This window comes from Ruditapes philippinarum, unplaced genomic scaffold (assembly GCF_026571515.1).
Source record: "Ruditapes philippinarum isolate M1 unplaced genomic scaffold, ASM2657151v2 ctg6343_1_1_1_1, whole genome shotgun sequence".
Taxonomy (NCBI): domain Eukaryota; kingdom Metazoa; phylum Mollusca; class Bivalvia; order Venerida; family Veneridae; genus Ruditapes; species Ruditapes philippinarum.
In genome coordinates this window covers 19,647-40,750 of record NW_026853854.1, presented here as the reverse complement: position 1 = coordinate 40,750, position 21,104 = coordinate 19,647, and the positions used below count along the sequence as shown (strand labels likewise).

Here is a 21,104-nt window from a genome sequence, read left to right as displayed (position 1 = left end):
TTAAATGTTTCCATTTAATTCTTATACATATGTGTTTTTTAATTTCAGACTGATCATGTGTTTGTTGTGTCGGTCTGCTGGTAAGTAAGCAATTAAATGCAATTTACAGGTTTGGTTTTGGCTTACAAAGTGTGTAGTTTGTTTGAACTCTTCAAGGGTCACGAACAAAATTGTCTCTTTATGACTAGAGTGCTGGTGTATATATCCCCAGTATAACAAAATTCCGCAACGTTTTAAAATAATTTTTGATTGATTAAGCCAATGAATCAGTCAAGAAATTTCAAGTGATTTAATTCATCGATGATTCATTAAACAAAATGTATTGGCAGTTGAAATAAAGACACAGAGAGACAAGCATTGTCTTTATTGTTAATTCAAATGTAACAAATCGGACATGTTTTTTTAAATTTATTTTAGATAAAACATTAGTCCACTGAAAAGGATAAAATAAAAAGACTTTAACCTTTTTTTTTTTCTAGAAGATCCTGAATTATTTGTTTCCAAATTGAGAACGAAACTTGGAAACGATGGTAACTATGGCGTATATTACTTTTTATAAAGCTGAATTAAAAGTATCAATTTCAAAGTATATATATTTATTGTGTATGTATGTGCCTTTTGTAGTAATTCATGCGTGTTTTGAAGTAGAAATTCAAAGTTGTCTGGTCATTGGATATTGTTATCTGTTATCGAAAAATAAATATATAAGTGTGATAAAACCACATTATATCACGACCAAATTGGTTCCGTTTGTTCATGTTTACGAAAGTTTATTTAATTGAATACTGATGAGATGGAATTATATATCCGCTAAAGGTTACTGAAACAGTTGAAATCTTCGTAAAATTTTATGCAAAAAGGTATGTTAATAATAAAAGCACTAGGGCATTTATTGAAATTAAAGGACTAAAAACTTCATTTCTTTATCAATTATTGTTTTAATACATGCAAACGTGTTTCTTAAAAAACACCATCAATGTTAAAGACAAAACATACTTTTCATTTTCATAGAAGTACAATACATCGCTTTCTTGCAATTTAGTATTACAATAATATTCGCCTCGGGCTATAATATTTTCAGAACATATCGCATCTTATTCGTCAGCTAAAATGTATTCTTATTTAATGAATTATCTATTGTAGAAAATGGAATAATATGAAATATCGGATTTTCTTCAGAATACGACTTTTGATTTATATTAAATTGGAAGGCTACTTAAAAGATGAAGTCGCATCAACGCTAAATTTGTATTTTGCCTACTTGTATTTTGCGGATATATTAACATTGAAAAGAGAAGCTGTTCTTGCACCTTTGGATACATGCTAGTCAGTGTATTTCTAAATGTCCTTCAAATTGTAATATATATGCATCAAGTCTTCGTGGATCATAAGATTCGCGAGCAATGTTTGCATAATATGGATTGTGAAACCATACAAGAATGAGGAAATTAACAATTATGCCCCTGTATAATTTGATTTGAGTTTAAGGAAAGAAACATTTTATTATTTTGTTCCCTTTATAATATACCACATCGAATAAGAAAATGCTACATATATTAAAACGGGAAATGGATATGACACAGTTCTGTTTTCAGGTTTGAGCATTCCTCCGGAGCAGAGAGATGCCCTTCTCAATATTTGTAAAGAGATAGAAGTAATTGATATTTTATTGTTTTTAACATTTAACATATGCTTTTGTAAATAATGATCTCATAAATAATCATTATGAAAGAGAAGGCATAAAAACAGCACTTCTGTAAAGCCATATAATTAGCTGTAATTCGATATCTTAGTTTTTACATAATTATTTTTTATAAAAATGAAGTGCATTACATGCCATTATTTACAGATCAGAAAGAGAAACGGAATTTTTATGTTAATATCCTAACTTTTAAATTGCGTTTTTGTTTTGATATTTGCAAGTGTAACTCCGTGGCTTTGGTGTATTTGAGACAGTATGGACTGTCACAGTATGAATTTTATGTAAATGTTATAGCGTACATTAATATAACTATATCTTTAGAAGATTTTACTATGAGCAATTTTAAATGTTAGCAAGAAAAGAGATTAGTCTCTTGATATATTAAACGTTTCATTATTGCTAAGGATCTTTCCAAAGTACCTTCATATGAGATTTATAAAAACGCGTACGTATGAGCTGATGAAAACAGTCTATATAGATTCAGTAACGTTCCCTTTGATAAAAGAGAAAATCCTGGGGTCCTTGATAATTTATTTACCTTAAAAATATATCAATCACCAGACAATGTAATCAGGTTTTATACAAACTCCATTTTAACCTCTTGACACTGAAATCGACATTATTAACCACATATATTATCCTATCCAAATAAATTCCATGTACATAATAACCCAATATAAAAGAAATTTACCAAAAGTAAACCTTTTACTATATTTTTTTCTCTCTACTCAGTATTATTAAGTTCGGCCTGGCCCCAAATATATATTTTTATCTTCGGGCTTGACATGGGGAACTTATATAAGTTTGGTGCGAAATAATTTTTACATGAAAAATTAAACCTCAAGAAAATTTAAAATGAGCCCCATATAAGGTATGACAGTTTTTAACGGAGTATATCGGACTTTATGCCCTCTCAAAGAATTTTAAGAAAGATATCAGACAAATGTGTAATAACATTTTATGATTCTTTAGAATACGCATTACTGTAATTTTCTTTTTCAAACTTTTGATGTATCGCAACTAAAGTTACTTCAAGTCCGTTGTTTGTTTGTTTCATCTTTATGAAAGGCATGTACACTTAAACGTCGTCGGTACAACATGCAAGTTGAAGTTGCATGCTGTTGTTGGTATACAGTATCTATCAATTATTATCATCATAAGAAAGATAGTATAGTAGATATTGTAACGGATTTAATAGACAATGTGTAAAATAAAACAGACATAAAGTTGTTCATGCAATATTACATGAGTCAACATACAACTTTAATTCCTATAGTATTAATAATACAAAATTAATATTAATATGACATCAATAGCCTTAAGTTTATGTACTTAACTGCGAATATTAATAGTCTTCGTAACAGTTAAAAGGAGACACAGCTAAAATATGTTATTTCCTCGTTTTGATCTTTTCATTTGTTATTCTGTAGATGTCCTCAAAATGAATACACTTGGCAGTAACAGGAACAAAACCTTTCTCCTTTAGAGAAAAGAATAAAGAATAAAAATAGTGATTTCTTAACTTGATTCACGTTGGTCCGGTTAGAGTGTAAAGATTTCGCAATAATTGTCACAGCGAATCTGGAAACATTAAGGAACATGTCAAAAATAAATGATTTTGAGCTTATTTTAGTCACATGATTAAATACGTCTCGATGATTATGTCTGCGTCTAATATTGTTCAACATAATAATAAGAAATTGCATAGATATATTTACGCTTCAAATACAAAATATATAGAATTTCTACAGAACTTCCTACTGGGACTTTAGAAAATGTCATTTCAGCGTGATTGGAGTACCTACGATTTTATTAATATTTAGGTCATTAATTTGCCTGAGTATTCTTGTAAAAAATAATAAAATGTATGAAGGAAATAAGATAAGACTCTAATTTCTACTTTTAGGAAAAGATACCGGCGGTTAATTGCTGTTGGCGTCTATGTAAGTACACGTGTGTTTCTTTCTGTAAATATATGCTTAACAAATGAATAAAAAAGATGCTTCCCATCAGCATATTTACTATCATTGTGATTTTAGTTCAATAGAAACAATAGCCTGATAAACAAATTTGTATCTGATGTGATAAACATTTGCAAGTTTAAATGAACTAAACTTTGCAATTGAAGTAATTTATTCAGTCTGAAAAATATAGAAAAAAAACGTTTGACTAAAAAAGCATTCGTTGTTATTTCAGGTATGGAATTTGAGGACACTAAAGGAGGCGTATTAGATAAAAAATACAAAGAGTTTGAAACGTGTGTACTCCAAAAGGATGGTAAGTAGTAATTATCAAATTATATTATCTCTGTCATTTTTATTCTGAAAATTATAATTTTGTGTATTCATTAATAATGTTTATAATTGACTATTTATATTTATAAACCAAAATTAGTTCTTAAATATTACATATTTGAGGTCAGAAAACATGTTCATGCATCAAACAGATTTTAAACAATATTACACTATGATAACAAACTTAACTGATGAATAAAATTTGATTTTAAACAATTGTTTTGCATTAAAGTTATACTTTGCCCAAATTTGATATTTAAAATTATTGGTAACTGCTACAGAGTATCTTTGTAAATATGAAATAAACATATTTTGTCTTCCCACAAAGATGATATGTTTTGTTTTGAAATCTACATACTGTATGTGGACATAATTCGAATATAAAGTTTCATTAAAACATGTCAGTTATTTCAAGAAAGGACGACCAACTTGACATTGACCCGTATGAGGGAATGCAGCTTCTCATTCATTGATCGTATATCCTTTTTTTTCTAATTAGATATATTCATTAATAGTTTTATAGGTTTCAACATATTCAACTCATATATGAGCATAGTATATTTTTAAGGATGTGCAAAGGATGAAACAAATTGACTCCAATTGATTGTGATAACCGTCTTGTTTTGTCTTCACTATATTTTACTGATATACTTCATAACATATTAATAAAAAATTAAATAGAAATGAAACATGAAAGATATCTAGATGTCACTTAAACTTACCTATCATCAAATTGAAGTAAATGATTATGTTAAAATGTATGGAGAATAAGAAGATTCTGTCTGTTCTATTATTTTATCTTAAATTGGATATTCAAACACAGTCATGTTGAAATGACCAGAGCTCAAGTATGAATGCTGGTTTCAGGGAAGGGTCATTGTGAAATAAAATACTTAGCAATATTATTGAAACAAACAGTTCAAAGGCATTTACGCAATAACAATAACAAGTATGGAATATCACTTAAGAGTTACCTTTTAATGATGCGAAAACATACAATATCATCAATAGAAAATAAGTTTTTATAAATTAATAGTTATAGATTGGAAACAAGTGGAAGAAAAATTACGACAGTTTTTATTGGAGTATGACAGTACTAAAAGTGATGGTATGTATTAATTCGTGACCAATTCAATATCAAATGATCACAAACTTTATAAATGTCCATATTCTATTTTAAGTTTTAACAAGTTAAACCGGAATGACAACGTACACAATATTTATCTAAATACTGTAGGTTCTAACACGTTTGGCTCGTAATATTTAGCTATAATATATATTCATGAATGATGTGAGCCTCCTTATTTAAAGCAGAGAAAGATTGCTCTTTATCTTATTAAAATAAATTGTGTTTGATCGGGAATATTGATCAAAATAATGCACATAATTAAGCAAAATCATATTATCAAAACTATTTACCTAGCTGATAATCCATATTGTTTCTGATAAATGATGTGATCATCCTTCTTTAAAGCTGATCAAGACTTCACTTTAATGCATTAAAATACATTGTGATTGATCGGTACCTTTAGATATATTGTTCAATAAATGCATATAATCAAGCAAAATCATATTATTATAACAATTTTTATTTTCTCATTTACATAGCTGATATTCCGTATTATTTCTTTCAGAATTGAGGTTTACGATCAAGTCGACTACCTGGCGTAAAGTGTTCTGGACTCACGGTAAGCATTTTTAGATGCGTCTAAGATTTGTGCATACCATAATATTGGATGTACTTTACAGCGAAAAGAACACGCATCGTCGCATTGAGCTCTTTAATATTCGGAAATGATAGAAGCAAAAGTAAAATATAAGGACACAATTCCTCGTGTGATGTATCCTCGTTATCAAATAGTTCTATATATGAACACGGACATGAATTTCACTGCTGCTTATTTCAAATAAAGCAATCAAGCTATTGATAATAAATCATGATGATATTAATTTAACACATTTCCTCCAAAAGGAATGACTTACCCGGTCCTTTTGGCCCATGAATGCAATGAGTCTCAAATAATATACATATCGTTAATGTCGTTTCTTATAATTAAATAAGAACTGATATCAATCGGACAGACACAATAAATTGAACGCATAAATGTTCTCATTAGGATAAAATATCTCTGAACTACCGACCACAATATGTCATACCATTTGTGCAAACGGACAGAAATACAGATAAATCATCTGGGAGAAAAACAGACATTCATCCAGACGAACAAGGAGAAGGCCGGACTGACAGAAATACGTAAACGGATGGACGGACATTCAATTATTGACTGATTTTTGCATGACAAATAGAAACTTATATAACTTTATTATTGTCGTGATCGGTTCCATTATACAAGAAGTAACACAACTTTAGTCTGTATCAGGTAATTGAAGATCTCTTTCCGGCACGTTTAGATAATGTTGTTTATTTCACCATCTTGTTTCTCAAGAAATTTTTTTCATCTTGAAACTATTTATAATTTCATATCTACATAGTTTAATTTGCCAGTATATGGTTACATACCAAATATGTTTAAGTACATAAATAAGTTTATGAAAAACATTTTAATGTTACGAATGCAAAAAAGAAATTACTCAACTTATCTATTTTCTGTGAGTCAGAGCTTTGCGCATGAGTGTGTGTGCGCGCGTACGTATGTGTGTTTGTGTGTGTATGTGTGTACGTACGTGCGTGTGTGCCTGTGTTTAAAATATTCAAAGTGACGAAGTTGATGTAACTACTTCACTATGAGACTCTTCAGGTACAAGTTAACAAGAAAAATCATTTTTGTTTAGATACCTGGCTCTTATATTACTTATACTTACTTCATGTATTTTTTCAGCTTGCTATTGTAATATATTTAAAAGTATTGTAACAGTTATTACTGAAAACGTAAGACGTCACTATAATATTATAATTCATAAACGTACAAAGATATTTAAATTGAAAACTTTGAAATTATCCACCTTGTATAAATTCCCGGAATTAAATTTCTAGTGTCAACATTATGAATGTAAATTGTAAATTCATACCCTACTATAAGAAGAATGTACTAAATGGAATCATTTGTTTTTTGTTATTTTTTTGTAATTTATTTCCAAATTATGATTAACATGAAATATACAAGAACATGAATCAAACACCGTCTGTCGTTACAGACAGGAATAAGTAGCTCTCTGGTAACTGTTGAGCGAAAACTCGTTACCGCCGTATACAGTTATCCTAGAGCTAGATATTCAGAGCTGAAGCGGCAGCCTGTGTATGACCCTTATATTCCACACTCCGCATTCCACATTCCGGATAAAAGTAATGGATCTAATCGACTGTTACAATTCTTTTCTGATATTGATGATCGACTTATGTTGTTGAAAGAATTCTATGAAAGTCGAATGCGCGTTTACCTCCTCTTCTGTGGTAAGCAAACGTAGTACCGATCTAGCGCAAACTTTTGACATGTTCGTATTTGGAGAATTAGAAGTAAGTTATTTATAGAAACCATTTCGTCAGTCAGTTTTTAGTCCCCTACCGGTTTAACCGGAGGGGACTTTAGGTTTACCCTCCGTCCGTCTGTCCGTCTGTCTGTCTGTCCGTCTGTCTGTCCGTCTGTCTGTCTGTCTGTCAGTCTGTCAGTCCGTCAGTCCGTCCGTCCACAAAACTGGATCCCGCGATAACGCAAAAAGTACTGAAAATATTTTTATGAAACTTGATATATGGATAGATGGCAGTATGGAGATTATGCACGTCTTTTTTTTTTCTTCCTATGTTGAAAATTCTGGTTGCTATGGCAACAAATAGTCTGAAAATATGGCAAATTTAACACATAAACTGGATCCAGTGATAACTCAAAAAGTACTGAAAATATTTTTATGAAACTTGAAATATGGGTAGATGGCAGTCTGGAGGTTATGCACATCTTTTTCTTTTCTTTTTATGTTGAAAATTCTGGTTGCTATGGCAACAAATAGCCTGAATTTCAAGATTTCTGATTTAAATTTTTTCAGATTTTTCACTATATGTTCTTTATTTCTTAAGGTGTTTACTTCAAACTTTAAATATAAGTTTCTGGTCATCAACCACATCATATGTGACAAGGTTTATAACTCTAGCACAAAAAATATCAGTATTACCTCCCTTGAACTTAGATTTTTTAGGGGAAAAAATGTTGTCTTTTTTAAATAACTTCTTTATTTCCTAATGTATCTACTTCAAACTTCATATATATGTTTCTTATTATCACTCGACATTTTTGAGAAGGTTAAATACTCTAGCAAGACTATTTCCAGAATTATGTCCCCCTTGAACTTTTTTCGAAAGATTTTTTTCGAGAAACTGGTATTTTCACTCCAACTTCTTCATTCCTTATAGGATTTACTTTAAAATCACACATCGTAATAATATGACAAGGTTGTATAAACATAATTTCCTTACAAAGCATGGAAACTTAACACATTACTGTGATATAGACAAACTTATTTTATTATGTTTTGTGGTCGATATTTTCAAATACAGACTTCATCCTCAAATTCATTATAAATGGCAATACACAGGAGTGTATGACAATTAAAGAACTTTTTGAGGGACCGGTAGGGGACTACTGTATTGCCCGCAATACTATCAAATGCTTGTTATATTGTGTTATTTTCATTATCAATTTAGTTTCTTCACATATTTTCCTTGTAATTATATGCAAAAATGTATTCTGAAATTCTTTCAGTTGGATCAATTCCAGTATCCGTCCAAAAATGCTTACAATTATGTGAGGAGTTAGAGGTAATACATATATATACATATACATCTATATATCAAATTTTGCAAAACTTTTTCAGTGAAATGTACGTATACATAGCTGTGGTATTGATCTCGTATACAAAATCAAATGAATGTATTTATTGAATATATTTGTAAAAAAAGTAAAAGGGTGTCTTACCACAAGTTTAAAGAACATTAAAGAGTTTTGCCTTCCCTTATTTATTGAGACTTGAGGGAAAATATGGCTAATATTTAATAATATCAATTCTTTCCATATACAATGGAAGTTTTATAATATTATATTATATATATGTTATTATATGCTTGAATTAATTTTATGTTTGGAACTTATTTTATAACTTTCTATCCATGTATGTACTACATCATTTATTCAGGCGAAGCTAGAGCAGGTGTATGCTAAAAATATATTGTCATATGCTTTCGACAATTCATTTCTATACAAATTACATAATTATAATTATGTTTAAAACTTAAATTATCAATTATAGTGAATCATGCAATTGTGAAGCATGAACGGAAATATAAGCGTTTTTCTTTTCACATTCAACTTCTTTTCTTATAGAAAGCATATATCTTTAGGAGGATCCCATTAAGTAAGTAAGGTCTTTTATAATTTTATAACATAACACATAACACGAGGAGTTATTACGAGTTAGACATGGAATTTGTAAAATCAATTATATCTTTTTCTGATTAGATTGTTGATAATTTAAGCTTTCTTGATTCTTTTATAATTTTCTCTTTTATTTGTGTTTACTCATATATAATTTCTATAATTTAAGTTGATGGCTACGATCCATACATTGGAAGATGTGAAAGAGTGGGAGAATATGTGCTTAATATGAGTATGTCCAACGTTTCATATTGTTAAAGGGCCAAAATTCAACTTAAGATCTTCTGGAACATTTTGCCATCTGTATAGGGTTAAGCGGTTTTATGCATACGGCAAAAGACTTGGTCCAATTAGAAATGTAAATTGGAATGTTTCGGTTGTCAAAGTTTGTATAGCTAGGATATGTTTAAAGGTTAGGATCTGTACACGCTTCTACAGTCACTAACAATACATATTAATATCCGCCTTCAGTGCCAATCTGTATCAGACCCGTTTATATCAAGTTTTAAATGATTAAGCAGTAAGGTTATTTTGAAAAGATACCTCCACATTTTATTTAACGAAATCATTGTCTTTGATATTTTTTTTAATAGGTCTACATCTGATTAAAGTAAAATATACATGATGTATATAAACTTTTTTTTGTTGATAAATTATGGTAAAATATTTGTTAACAGTTACTGTTTATTCTACTTAAAGTTAAGTGTGAATGACATTTTGGCAATTTGCCTGTATACTTACCAAGAGCATAATTAAATTAAAACATTTTTTCGCAGGCTGTTGCACAAAATAATTTATGTTGAGGTATAATTGTTGAATTATACTCAAGAAGAAACGGGGTTTAAATAGGCTTGATTTGTAAAAAGTCGAGTTTCATGTTCGCTCTTTAACTTACTGGTATTTATTTACTAATAATAGTTACATTCTAAAAGAATAGCACAAATCGGTTTAGAAGTATGTCAAAAAAGAAAAAGAAAAAATGCTTACCACAAGGATGTTTAAACTGTTTAGGATCATTATATTTCAAATAAACATGGTGAATAAAGCAATTATGTTCGTAAACATTATCTTCGTGAGCATGTAATTTGAACAGAACATGAATTAAATATCGTTTCACAACTTCTTATGAAAGTTAAATTACAAAATATATGTTTGTATTATTGTTTTATATTTTATTTAATTCAAATCTAATAATGGTTAATACAGAATGTCAATCATAGGAGCAGCAAGGCTGCAATCATCACAACTGAAACATATATGTGTGTCCAATTATATAATATTTTAGACTATGAAAAACAGATATCATGTTATTTAACATAATGATCAGCTAGTGTACCTCTGCTTTAGAAACCGTGGATTGGGACGAAATCAGAAAATTCTTGTGGGAAATAATTTTCGACTGGAGAAGAGGTATGTAATTTTAATTATTATTGATCATTTAAAAATAAATTATTTTATCTTACATTATTCACTATTGCGCTATTGCGTGCCACCACATTTTTTCGGTCGAAAATATTAATATTGTTTTATTATAATTATGGTAAGATTTCCTGTCTGTTTTCGGTTAACAACATATCCTTGGACATAGAACAAAATTTAAAATAGAATCACATTTTATTAAAAATCCGGAAACAAAGTGATCCCTCGGAAGCATTAATCACAACAAAATTACAAGAGAATTGCATACTCAGTTTTATTGAGTCTATACATGAGGGATAAAAATACGTGCAACATCCCTCACGCCCCTAAGCATCGGCTTGAGCGGTACTCAATTATCAACACTCAATAGTGCTGGCATCAATGATCCCGAAGGAGAAGAAAAGTATAACAACTCTGAAGTGAAGTACGGGGCAAATTGTTACAGCTGCCTCACAGTTTTTGACAACAGTCCTGCTGTTGTGAAGTATAAAAATCTGGAAACAAAGTGATCCCTCGCACACATTAATCACAACAAAATTACAAGAAAATTGAAGACTCGGTTTGATTGAGTCTGTACATAAGGAATAAAGAATACAAGCCCCAAAAACTTTGTCATATTTTACAAAACGGCCTTTTCTCGTTTGATGTATCATTACTTATTCATTGATATATTTGAATCTAGAGCAGGCATTGTGTTTTAATAAAAATATATGTACTCAGAGGATAAGTTTAGTCAGTAGGCAAACTTGTTCGGTTATTTTGATTACACTACTTGTAAATTGCAAAAACAGTTACACACCATAATATTCATTAAAAAGCCAATACATCTTAACGATTTCAACAAAAAAAAAACGAAATTTACTATAGATATACTATCAATATCTAAATTAAAATTCTGAAAAAATGTCAGTATATCGTATGTCCGCCTGGATAACAGCGAAACAACGTCGCCTCATACTGTTTATGTGTCGTCTGATGACGCGTGTGTGTGCGCCCATTCCTCGTGGAAGGCACGCTCGATGTCATTAACGTTGTTGATATCATTCTGCTCACGCAATCTAAGGGCAAGGTGGTCAGATTTTATGATCCGGAAGGCCATTTGAGCGTGTAAATGTTGTTTGCCGCCAGGACGTTACGTATGTAAAGAGCAGTATAACAACGTGCATTATCCTGCTGAAAAACGTCAGCATTACCGTTGTGTATGTAAGGTACAACGGCAGGCACGATATGTCAGCACAATAGCGCGCGGCATTTAGGCGTCCTCGAACAATTTTCCGTTCAGTTTTACCTTCATGTGATATACCGCTCAAGATCATGACATCTCCGCCACCCTAACCAGTACATTCCACATCGTTGGCAAGATCAAAAAAAGGAAAAGTTTTGCATTTATATATCGGAAGTCGAGCACGCTTAACGACTGAAGCTCAACACTGATTTCCTTTATGAAAAAAAAATATATAGAATTAAGATTAAGTAAAAGGTTGACAATAGAGTAAGTGAAAATTTTGCTAAGTGTTAACATTTTTTAGTTTGTTTCAATACTTTTACATTATGGATACTGCCCTTTTTGCGCAATTTAAAAAGTTAAAGTTATTTTTTATATTTTCTGTTTTGTTTGTAATGAAATATCAATGAAATAAAAACCGATATTGTTCGCTACAGTTAATCAATAAAACAGCAAATACGCTCGATTGCTGCACATGCAAAGGAATAGATCATTTTTCGTAAATCAGTGTCACGGTCTAGAACAATTCACTTAAGGGGAGGACATGTGTAACGGCCAAAAAACTCAGTCGATAGAGCTGTGTACAGTGTATGTCACTTTTGATGAGAATGATCATGGAGTCTTGTCTACGGTTAATACAACTGTACATCTTTTAAGGCATATATATAAGTTATTAGTTTCCTGTAAAAGTGAAAGCTCTAGTACTTATGCATAAAGAAGGGAATTCTGGAGCCCTCAACTCATCTTGCATTTTCATGTCAGATGCAATTTTAGCATGGGTAAAACAAATGGAAATACCAGTATGATATGCTGGAATCAATTGTCTTTAACACGCTCTCAGCAAAGTATAACCGCCGCGATGGCGCCATGTGAGTGCCTGAACAAAGCAGAGTGTTTTCGCCGTAAAAGAACTGAAAATCCATTTAATAGAGATATTCTCTAACTTAAAGGTCATTGCAACGCAATAGAATGGCGAGGAAGTTCCATAGCAACGCCTTGATATCTATGAAGACGCATTTGAAAATGAATCAGGGTGTTCTTACCCATTGGAAGCAAACATTCTCTAACTTAAAGGTTATTGCAACGTAGTTGAATGGCGAGGAAGTTCCATAGCAACGCCTTGATATCTATGACGGCGCATTTGAACATAAAACAGTGTGTGCTAACCCAACAGGAACGCGGGTAGTGTGACTGGGAATTAATATTGGTGTTTGTTCCGGTCAAAGTTTATCACAATTCTGCATTTTATCTAAAAATTACTTTTTAAACTCATTTTCCTGCGTTATTGGTTATACATGGTGCATATGGGGTTACTATGACAAAGTAGCATAAAGTAAGATGTATTACAACGACAAATAATTATGAAAGTTAATGTCTGTAACATGATGCTTAATTTAAATTAATGAAAGCGTAATGTAATGTTTAACTCTGACAAGATAAGCAATGTTTCAAGCTTCGCGTGCTTCCTTCATCTTTGGAATGAGTTGCTTCCTGCGTGCTTGGACTTATTTCGGGAGCGAGCTGGGCAAACACTGAATAAGGGGTGTCTGTGAGTTGAACAGATTTAAGGGCATCTTTAACTAAGATTTTTGAGTCAGTGTCAAAGTTAATGATAATTGGCCAAGTTTTTCTGCAATAGAATTGTTCGGAGACCGATGGGCACGATTAATGCGAATTCCGGATCAAGCATCTTTGATATTCAAAACTTTCTCATTAAAAACACATACACTTTATCAGAGCAATTTTCGGGTGCAACAACCCCTGCATATGAATTCGGTGTTGTGATCATCGTAGGTAAAGAAAGAGCCTGCGATTTTTCGACGCAGTTTTTTATAACAGGTCCATGGTCTTGTCAGACTTTGTTTTTCTGTCAGCGGCGGCTAATCTTTTTATACAAATACTGGGCCATTCGTAACTTTATTATTGGTCACCTTATATTCGGCATGTTTATTCTGCTATTTCATTTGTCATTGAAAGACATCTAAGTTTGAGTATATGGGTGAATGAAAAATAAAATTATATAAACAAATATCCTTTTTTCTTAGAACTTGGCTTTCAAGGCATTACTGTCGAGGATCTGGATGGTGAACAGCACATCATCTATAACAATATGTATCATAGATATGGAAATATGGATTATCTCGTAAGTTCAGTTGTGGATACAACTGGTCTTTCAAAAGAAGATTTTGTATTTGTGTACGGAAAGAGTCTTATATTCCCATGGGAAAATTTGTACATACCTGACGGTGCAAATATAAAGCTTCTTCCGTTAAAGAAAGGTATGTAAATCATGAGCAAATGTAGCTATTTGCAAAAATGTATAAGCTCATATTATAAACTAAGTCATTATTACAGCAGTTGATATAAGTACGATGCTATTGTAAAAAATCGATGAAATCAAAGATCGACATTGCTCGCCACAATGTTTCAATCCAATCAATGAAAGGGCAAATCGGTCATTTATTGTACATGCAGATATATATTTAGCCTTGTTCGTCCGTCCTTCCGTCCATCTGTCGGTTCTCTTTTGTGAACTAGAGTCACATAAAACTCAAGGAATGTTGATCAGCATGTGCAGTTGTGCACCTGGATATTTTCGTGTGGATTTATTCAGTATTTTTAGAGTTATTGCCCTTGACTTAGTAAAAATTTGCAATTTTCAACTTGTGTCGCATGTAAATCAAAAAGTATTTGACCTATAGTCATGACACTTTACAGGATTGTTGACCAGCATGTGTAGTGGTGAACTTGGGTATTTTCGTGTGGATTTATACAGTGTTTGTAGAGTTATTGCACTTGACTTAGTAAAAATTTGCAATTTTCAACTTGTGTCGCATGTAACTTTAAAAGGATTTGACATTGAGTCTTACAACCTTACAGGAATGTTGATCAGCACGTGTAGTTGTGCACCTGGGTATTTTGTCTGTTTTTATTTAATATTGTTAGAGTTATTGCCCTTGACTTAGAATTTTTTTAACTTTTTAACTTGTGTCGCATGTAACTCAAAAAGGATTTGACATAGAGTCATGAAACCTTACGAGAATGTTGCTCAGCATATGAAGTTGTGCACCTTGGGTTTCGCTTGTGGTTTTTTCCAGTATTTGAAGAGTTATTGCCATTGACTTAGTAAAACCGTTTCATTATGTTGTGTTATTTGTTCCTTGAGTGCTTAAGTTAGAATCAACCAACTTTACAGGAATAATGATCAACATCACTTAATTACAGAAATAATGATCAACATCAATGTGAAGCTATGTACCTGGAATTTTGCATGTGGATATTTTTCAGTTTTTTAGAGTTACTGCCCTTGACTTACAGTAGTATAAATTTGCAATTTTCAACGTGTTCATGCATAGCTCAAAACGAATTTGACTTGATTCCTGACAGTTTACAAGAATGTTGGTCAGCATGTGTTCTTATGCACCTTGGGGTTTGCTTGTGGGTTTATTCAGTAGTTGTAAAGTTCTTGCCCTTTACTTAGTAAAAAAAAATTAGTTTTAGAATTGTGGCACATGTTGTCCAAAACATATTTGGCCTAGAGTCATAAGATTGACAGAACAGTGGCGTGTGGGGGCACCCGTGTCCTATGGACACAATTCTAGTTATATTATTGACGTCATGTTAAAGGTTTAAGGACATCAATAATATACAAATACAGAGTTGCTCTACATTGACACAAATCGTTAATCACAGGTTCATGGCCTTGTCAAATTCTCTTCTTGCGTCACTTGCGCTTCATGCTTTTATACAGAAATCGGGTCGATAGTATAGTTATTATTAACCACCTTACATATCGCATGTTTCTTCTGCTATTTTATTTGTCATTGAAATAAAAAATCTAAGTTTGATGACATAAATAAACTTAAAGTAATGTTGTACAAACAATTCATTCCTGTTTTCTTAGAACTTGCTAATCAAAGTATTGTTGTCGAGGATCTAGATGGTCAACAACACATTATCAATACAAATTGGGTGATGTACAACGATGATGTTGATTATCTCGTCAGACAAGTTGCACGTACAACTGGCATTTCAAAAAGAAGATTTGTACTTGTGTACAGTGAAAAGCTTATTGTCCCAGGACAATATTTCTACATACCTAATGGTGCAAAAATACAGCTTCTTCCTGTGAAGAAAAGTATGTACGAAAAGAGCAAATGTTATGACTTTTAATAAATTTACGAGTATATGCTCCTTCGAGGCATTTTTGTTAATTTAAAAATGTATACTATGCTCATCCTCGACTAAAATATTTTAATGACGCTGTATACTTGTATAATTCATATTATTTGCACCGTTAGTGTGCATGATATTTAACATGACATATCTTCGTTGTGTGAATTCAAAATATGTTTTTTATTTACAAAGAGAGTGTGTAGTAATTATCTATATTTTTTAACATCAAATTTGAGCATAGCATATTCTTAAAACAGCCGACCTTAAATCTATATCTTACATATTCTATGGATAAGAATTGACAGGCAATGAGAGCGGAAAAAATGTTTATAGTAATTACTATATCATTTTGCTAATTTGACTGGTTTTATTGGAATTGTAATCTACACGACCTTTACCGGTACGTCTTATAATTATCTTAATATTTCAGTCGAAAAATATATTGGTATTTTTTATATTTCTTCTAATATATATATATATTATGTTTCAGACCAAAACCCTCCTACAGACCTTACTACATATGTGAGGGGTATATGCAATGGCATTTATGGGCAGATCCACAGACTGTGTAAGATTTTGCTATACGAGTAATGATCAAAATTAACCGGACTAGAAAGATTACTCATTATTTGTTTAATGCATTTACGCAAAAAAACACGTAACATAAACGGAAATCTGTCCCTACATGATACAAAACAATTAAAAGCATATAAATGTAGAGCGTTCCGGCATACGATATAACCTTAAGAGTTGACGTAAACGACGTCATATGAGTATTGTCTGGGTGACGAAAAGGTTTTCCTGTAATGACGAAAACTTTCATCCTTTCAGCTGCGACTTGAGTGTTGGAAAACTCGCACCTGTATCGATCCATAACATGTCTTTAATACGTATACGAAGAAAAAATAACATAATACGACTCAGAACAAATGTGTCATTATATATAAATAAATATAACGCATATCCGATTTTGAACGTGACTGTTGACAAAAAAAAGACAAAATTAAATGAAAGACAATTGATGATTTTGTTAAATGTATAAAAACTATAAAACATTTATGCAATTCTAACAAAAATATAACTATTGATGCACTAACCTTCCTTATTTTAGAATCCTTAGTTACTGCACCGTCCAGTAGTTAATGCCATACATCGATGATAATGTTCGCATGTCAATCGTCTTTTTCCAACGTCTAGGTGATTGACGTCACCAACGTATATAAACGTTTCTTCTTTCTGGCAATCCCTTCATTGTCAGCGACCCTTCAATTCTTAATCAATCGTTTATGTCAAATAAAAAATGAGTTGTGGCTTACTGAATATTTCCCTTGATAGCCAGAATATTTTTGTCCGTTTCAGATGGTGTCACATCCAGACATGGGGCGATTACTTGACAATTGTAATCAATTAAATTATGATTATTTGTCAAAATGCTTGATTAAATTAAATTACTGATTACTCCATTTTGACATTGTAATTGATTAAATTACTGATTACTGACAGGAGTAATCAGATTACATTTATGATTACTGATTACATGATATATATCAAACGCAAAGTGTGCATTTAGCTCTCACATTGCCATCATCAGAATTTTTTCTGGCAATATGAAGTATTTAAAAACAGCAGGCATATTTCCTGCCATGCTTGTGTATTGCTTTCTTTTCGATATGATGAAAAATTGTTTGTACTTTTTGCTTTTACATGGACTTAATAATACCAAAATGTAACGGAAAATATAACCATATCTCACTTTTGTCAGTAATTGCAGCTTATACTTGCTCTTTACTGAACCTGTAGTCTTCTCAATAAGTGATAATATACCCATCCAGGCCATTGTTATAATTTCACAGCTTTTCGTCACCTTATTAAAACACAGGTGTCATCAAATCTGACCTGGGCGACTGCATTTAATTCAGTAGGCATTGACACTGGTCCTTTTTTAACCTTTATATGTATGTTTGTTCAGCAATTTTTTTAGCTTAACGTGTATTGTAATCATACATGTAATCATTGTGATTACTGATTAATTGGTCATGTAATTAATTAAATTATGATTAAATTACAGGAAAACAATTATGATTACTGATTACTGTGATTACTAAAAAATTGTAATAAATTAAATTAAATTAAATTACCGATTACGATTGCCCCATGTCTGGTCACATCTTCCTTTTGACAATTATATCTTATTGGTCGAATTTCGAGACGTTCTGTCATAAAATCTTACGCGAATATTTATTTAACAAACGATGCTGAAATTCTTATTGCAAATGTATTCATTTTTTTTCCGACAATGTCATAGACATGATGCTTGACGTATTAGTGTGTTTTTAATCTTTATATGCCATGTCGTAAAATAAACGCGCAATAATACGCCTTTTAGAAGCGCATATTGATGCACTGCGCCGGGTGTGCGTTAACATCGTTTTTGGGTTCGCTGTTACGGACAGATAAGATGAAGAATCAGTTAATAAGTATTTGTTTTCCGATTAAGTCTAATATGTTACAAAAGGTAATAGTTTAAAACAACTTTAATTGACAGCCCCAGTTCGGTGTCAGTTTTATCAACTCTCGTAGATATCCATACAAATATTACTTTGAACTTATAAGGGCAGCCTGCTTATAACTTATGTTTCAGATATTATGAACAATTATGTGATATTGATAGGCATTTTGTTTTGAATATGTAATAGAATGATATTGTTAAAACTATCCTATCCTTTTCTAATATATACACCATTAAATGATCAAAATGAATAAATAATAAAAAAAAACAAAAATAAAACATCAAGAACATTATACCGGTCCAGTAAATTATTATGCAGCGTTACATTTCAATCAGTACAAAATGTATGACAATACTGAAAAGAAACTATAAATTTCACCCTTAGTATATTTGTATTTTTTCTGTTAATCAGTCATGAGTCCTGTTAAACAAGGAATACTATAAAATGCAATTTGATAAAGTGATTGCAGTTAATTGAGATTACTATAGTCTGAAAGTTTTTGCTTTCTTTATTTTCAGTATCGAACTTTCCCAAGGCCTTTGAAGACACTACACGTTTACTCTCTGAGAAGGATTTTGTGAGGATATCTCAGTTAATAGGTAAAGGATGGGGAATGCTTGGAATTGAGCTTGGTCTTACGAAGGTGAAGTTGCAACAGATAAAAGAAGACAAGCAAAATGCAGTCTCACGTATATTTGAAATGCTAAACCAATGGGGTCAAACACGAAAAAATGGAGCCACAGCAGGTCAACTGCTTTCTGCTGTCATGAAAAGTGGAGTAAGCTGTGAATTCGAAAACCTTAAACGGGCCCTTCTAATTGGCTTGTAAGAGAACATTCCTTACCTACAGAAACTAACAATGCTTTAATCATGATCCTGTAAATAAACTTTTGACTTGTGATATAAAATATATTTAATCGGGACAAGAGACGAAAAAAAGGAACCTCTAGTTATTTGTCACATATTTGTGGACTTATATTATAATGTCAATATTCATATATCTTTATATCTTCTGCAAAATAATCACATCAACTAGATAACTCATTCGTAAAATAACACACATACCTCCTTTTTATCAACAGGGAGATATTTCTCAATACTATTAATATTTATCAAAAATAAGATAATATAATTTTACTCAGTACAATAACCTTTTATGGAAATCAGCTTTTTCGAAGAAATTCTTTAAATTATGTTTTGGAACCATGTTTTAAAGATTATTTGCTTAATTTGTTTTTAATTGCATGCTCTACTTAACACTTGTTTCTTATTTAAGCAAAGCAGCTTGATTCAGTTACTTTACATATTAGTATTTATTATGAAAGGATGTTTTTTGACTGGCAATGGTTCACTGTTTAAAGCTTCTGTTTAACTAATTTGTCTTTATATTTGTTTTTGGTATATATGAATTGAGCCTAGGTGATTACATACACTTTAACGTTTATCAATATGGTTGTGTCAAAATAAATTATAGTATCGGAATTGTTTGATTTTATTAACCTGTCAATTACATACTGATTACACGGTCATTGCTCACAATATATTAATCTTTGATAGATTTTCGTTAAGTTCAGTGATATGTACACAGTAAGATGTCATTTAAATTAATTTGTATCTGTGAAGTTATTGTACTGAGCGTTATAGCACAATAGGGAAAGCTGCGCATTAATAATTTCTAAGTGCTTTAAGTTTTGTTAGATGCATTGGTGCATGTTTCTTTCTTATTTATATTTTCAACGTTATTAAGGCTATAGTTGTTTAGTATGTTTTTTTGTTTAAATTTAATATTTTGTGCTTTTATTTGGGTAAAGTCCTTACTCTTTTGAAATAACATGGTTTAAGTATTAATACTTTATTCATTCGGATTAAAATCAATAAATGTCATTTCAATGCAGTAACGAACAATGCAAATCAAGACAAAACATTGTTTCTAAGTTGCTTCATATTCGTGTAGAAAATCATGCAAGCACTCTGCAATTTCCTTTAAAATATATTTTGCAAAAATAAAGATAGGTCTAAAACATTGGCAAAAGTAGTCATCGAAAAACAGACCTCTCACATATAAGGTAATTACTTAAGCAACAGTGTTATTACGGATATATCGACAAACAATAAATTAAGCTGGACCAGTTCGACTATAAAAACATTAATCACATACTCCATCTTAATTCTCGTAAACTACACGGACACAACCGAAGTGGGATCGATTATTCATAATTGACAGGTCAATGAAATCAGACTATAACAACATTCGAATGTAGCAAAAAAATCTTACTCTTGATTTATATAAATAAAATGAATATGTTTATGAATTTTGATATAACACTTGCAATCATACCTTTATAATAGTTAAGCGCTCCATAACATTTATGAAACCATACTATGATTTTATCTTTT

At 31.3% G+C, this 21,104-nt stretch overlaps 1 protein-coding gene across 1 annotated transcript; it reads left to right on the top strand.

Annotated features, from left to right (window-relative positions):
* Window positions 1–484: 484 nt before the first annotated feature.
* LOC132738171 (uncharacterized) lies at window positions 485–21,104 on the top strand. Its single transcript, XM_060725636.1, has 14 exons — window positions 485–530; window positions 1,596–1,654; window positions 3,609–3,645; window positions 3,899–3,979; window positions 5,033–5,104; window positions 5,631–5,684; window positions 8,709–8,764; window positions 9,327–9,357; window positions 9,547–9,609; window positions 10,725–10,787; window positions 14,067–14,300; window positions 15,926–16,159; window positions 16,688–16,765; window positions 19,226–21,104. Exons 4-14 carry the CDS (start codon window positions 3,901–3,903, stop codon window positions 19,534–19,536), a joined length of 1,275 nt encoding a protein of 424 aa, XP_060581619.1. The 5' UTR covers window positions 485–530; window positions 1,596–1,654; window positions 3,609–3,645; window positions 3,899–3,900; the 3' UTR covers window positions 19,537–21,104.

Coding starts and splice junctions, on each gene's coding strand:
- LOC132738171 (XM_060725636.1), top strand. CDS start 3,901: ATGGAATTTGAGGACACTAAAGGAGGCGTATTAGATAAAAAATACAAA. Junction 5,685..8,708: donor TAAAGTGTTCTGGACTCACG/GTAAGCATTTTT, acceptor AAATTCTTTCAG/TTGGATCAATTCCAGTATCC. Junction 16,766..19,225: donor TGGGCAGATCCACAGACTGT/GTAAGATTTTGC, acceptor CTTTATTTTCAG/TATCGAACTTTCCCAAGGCC.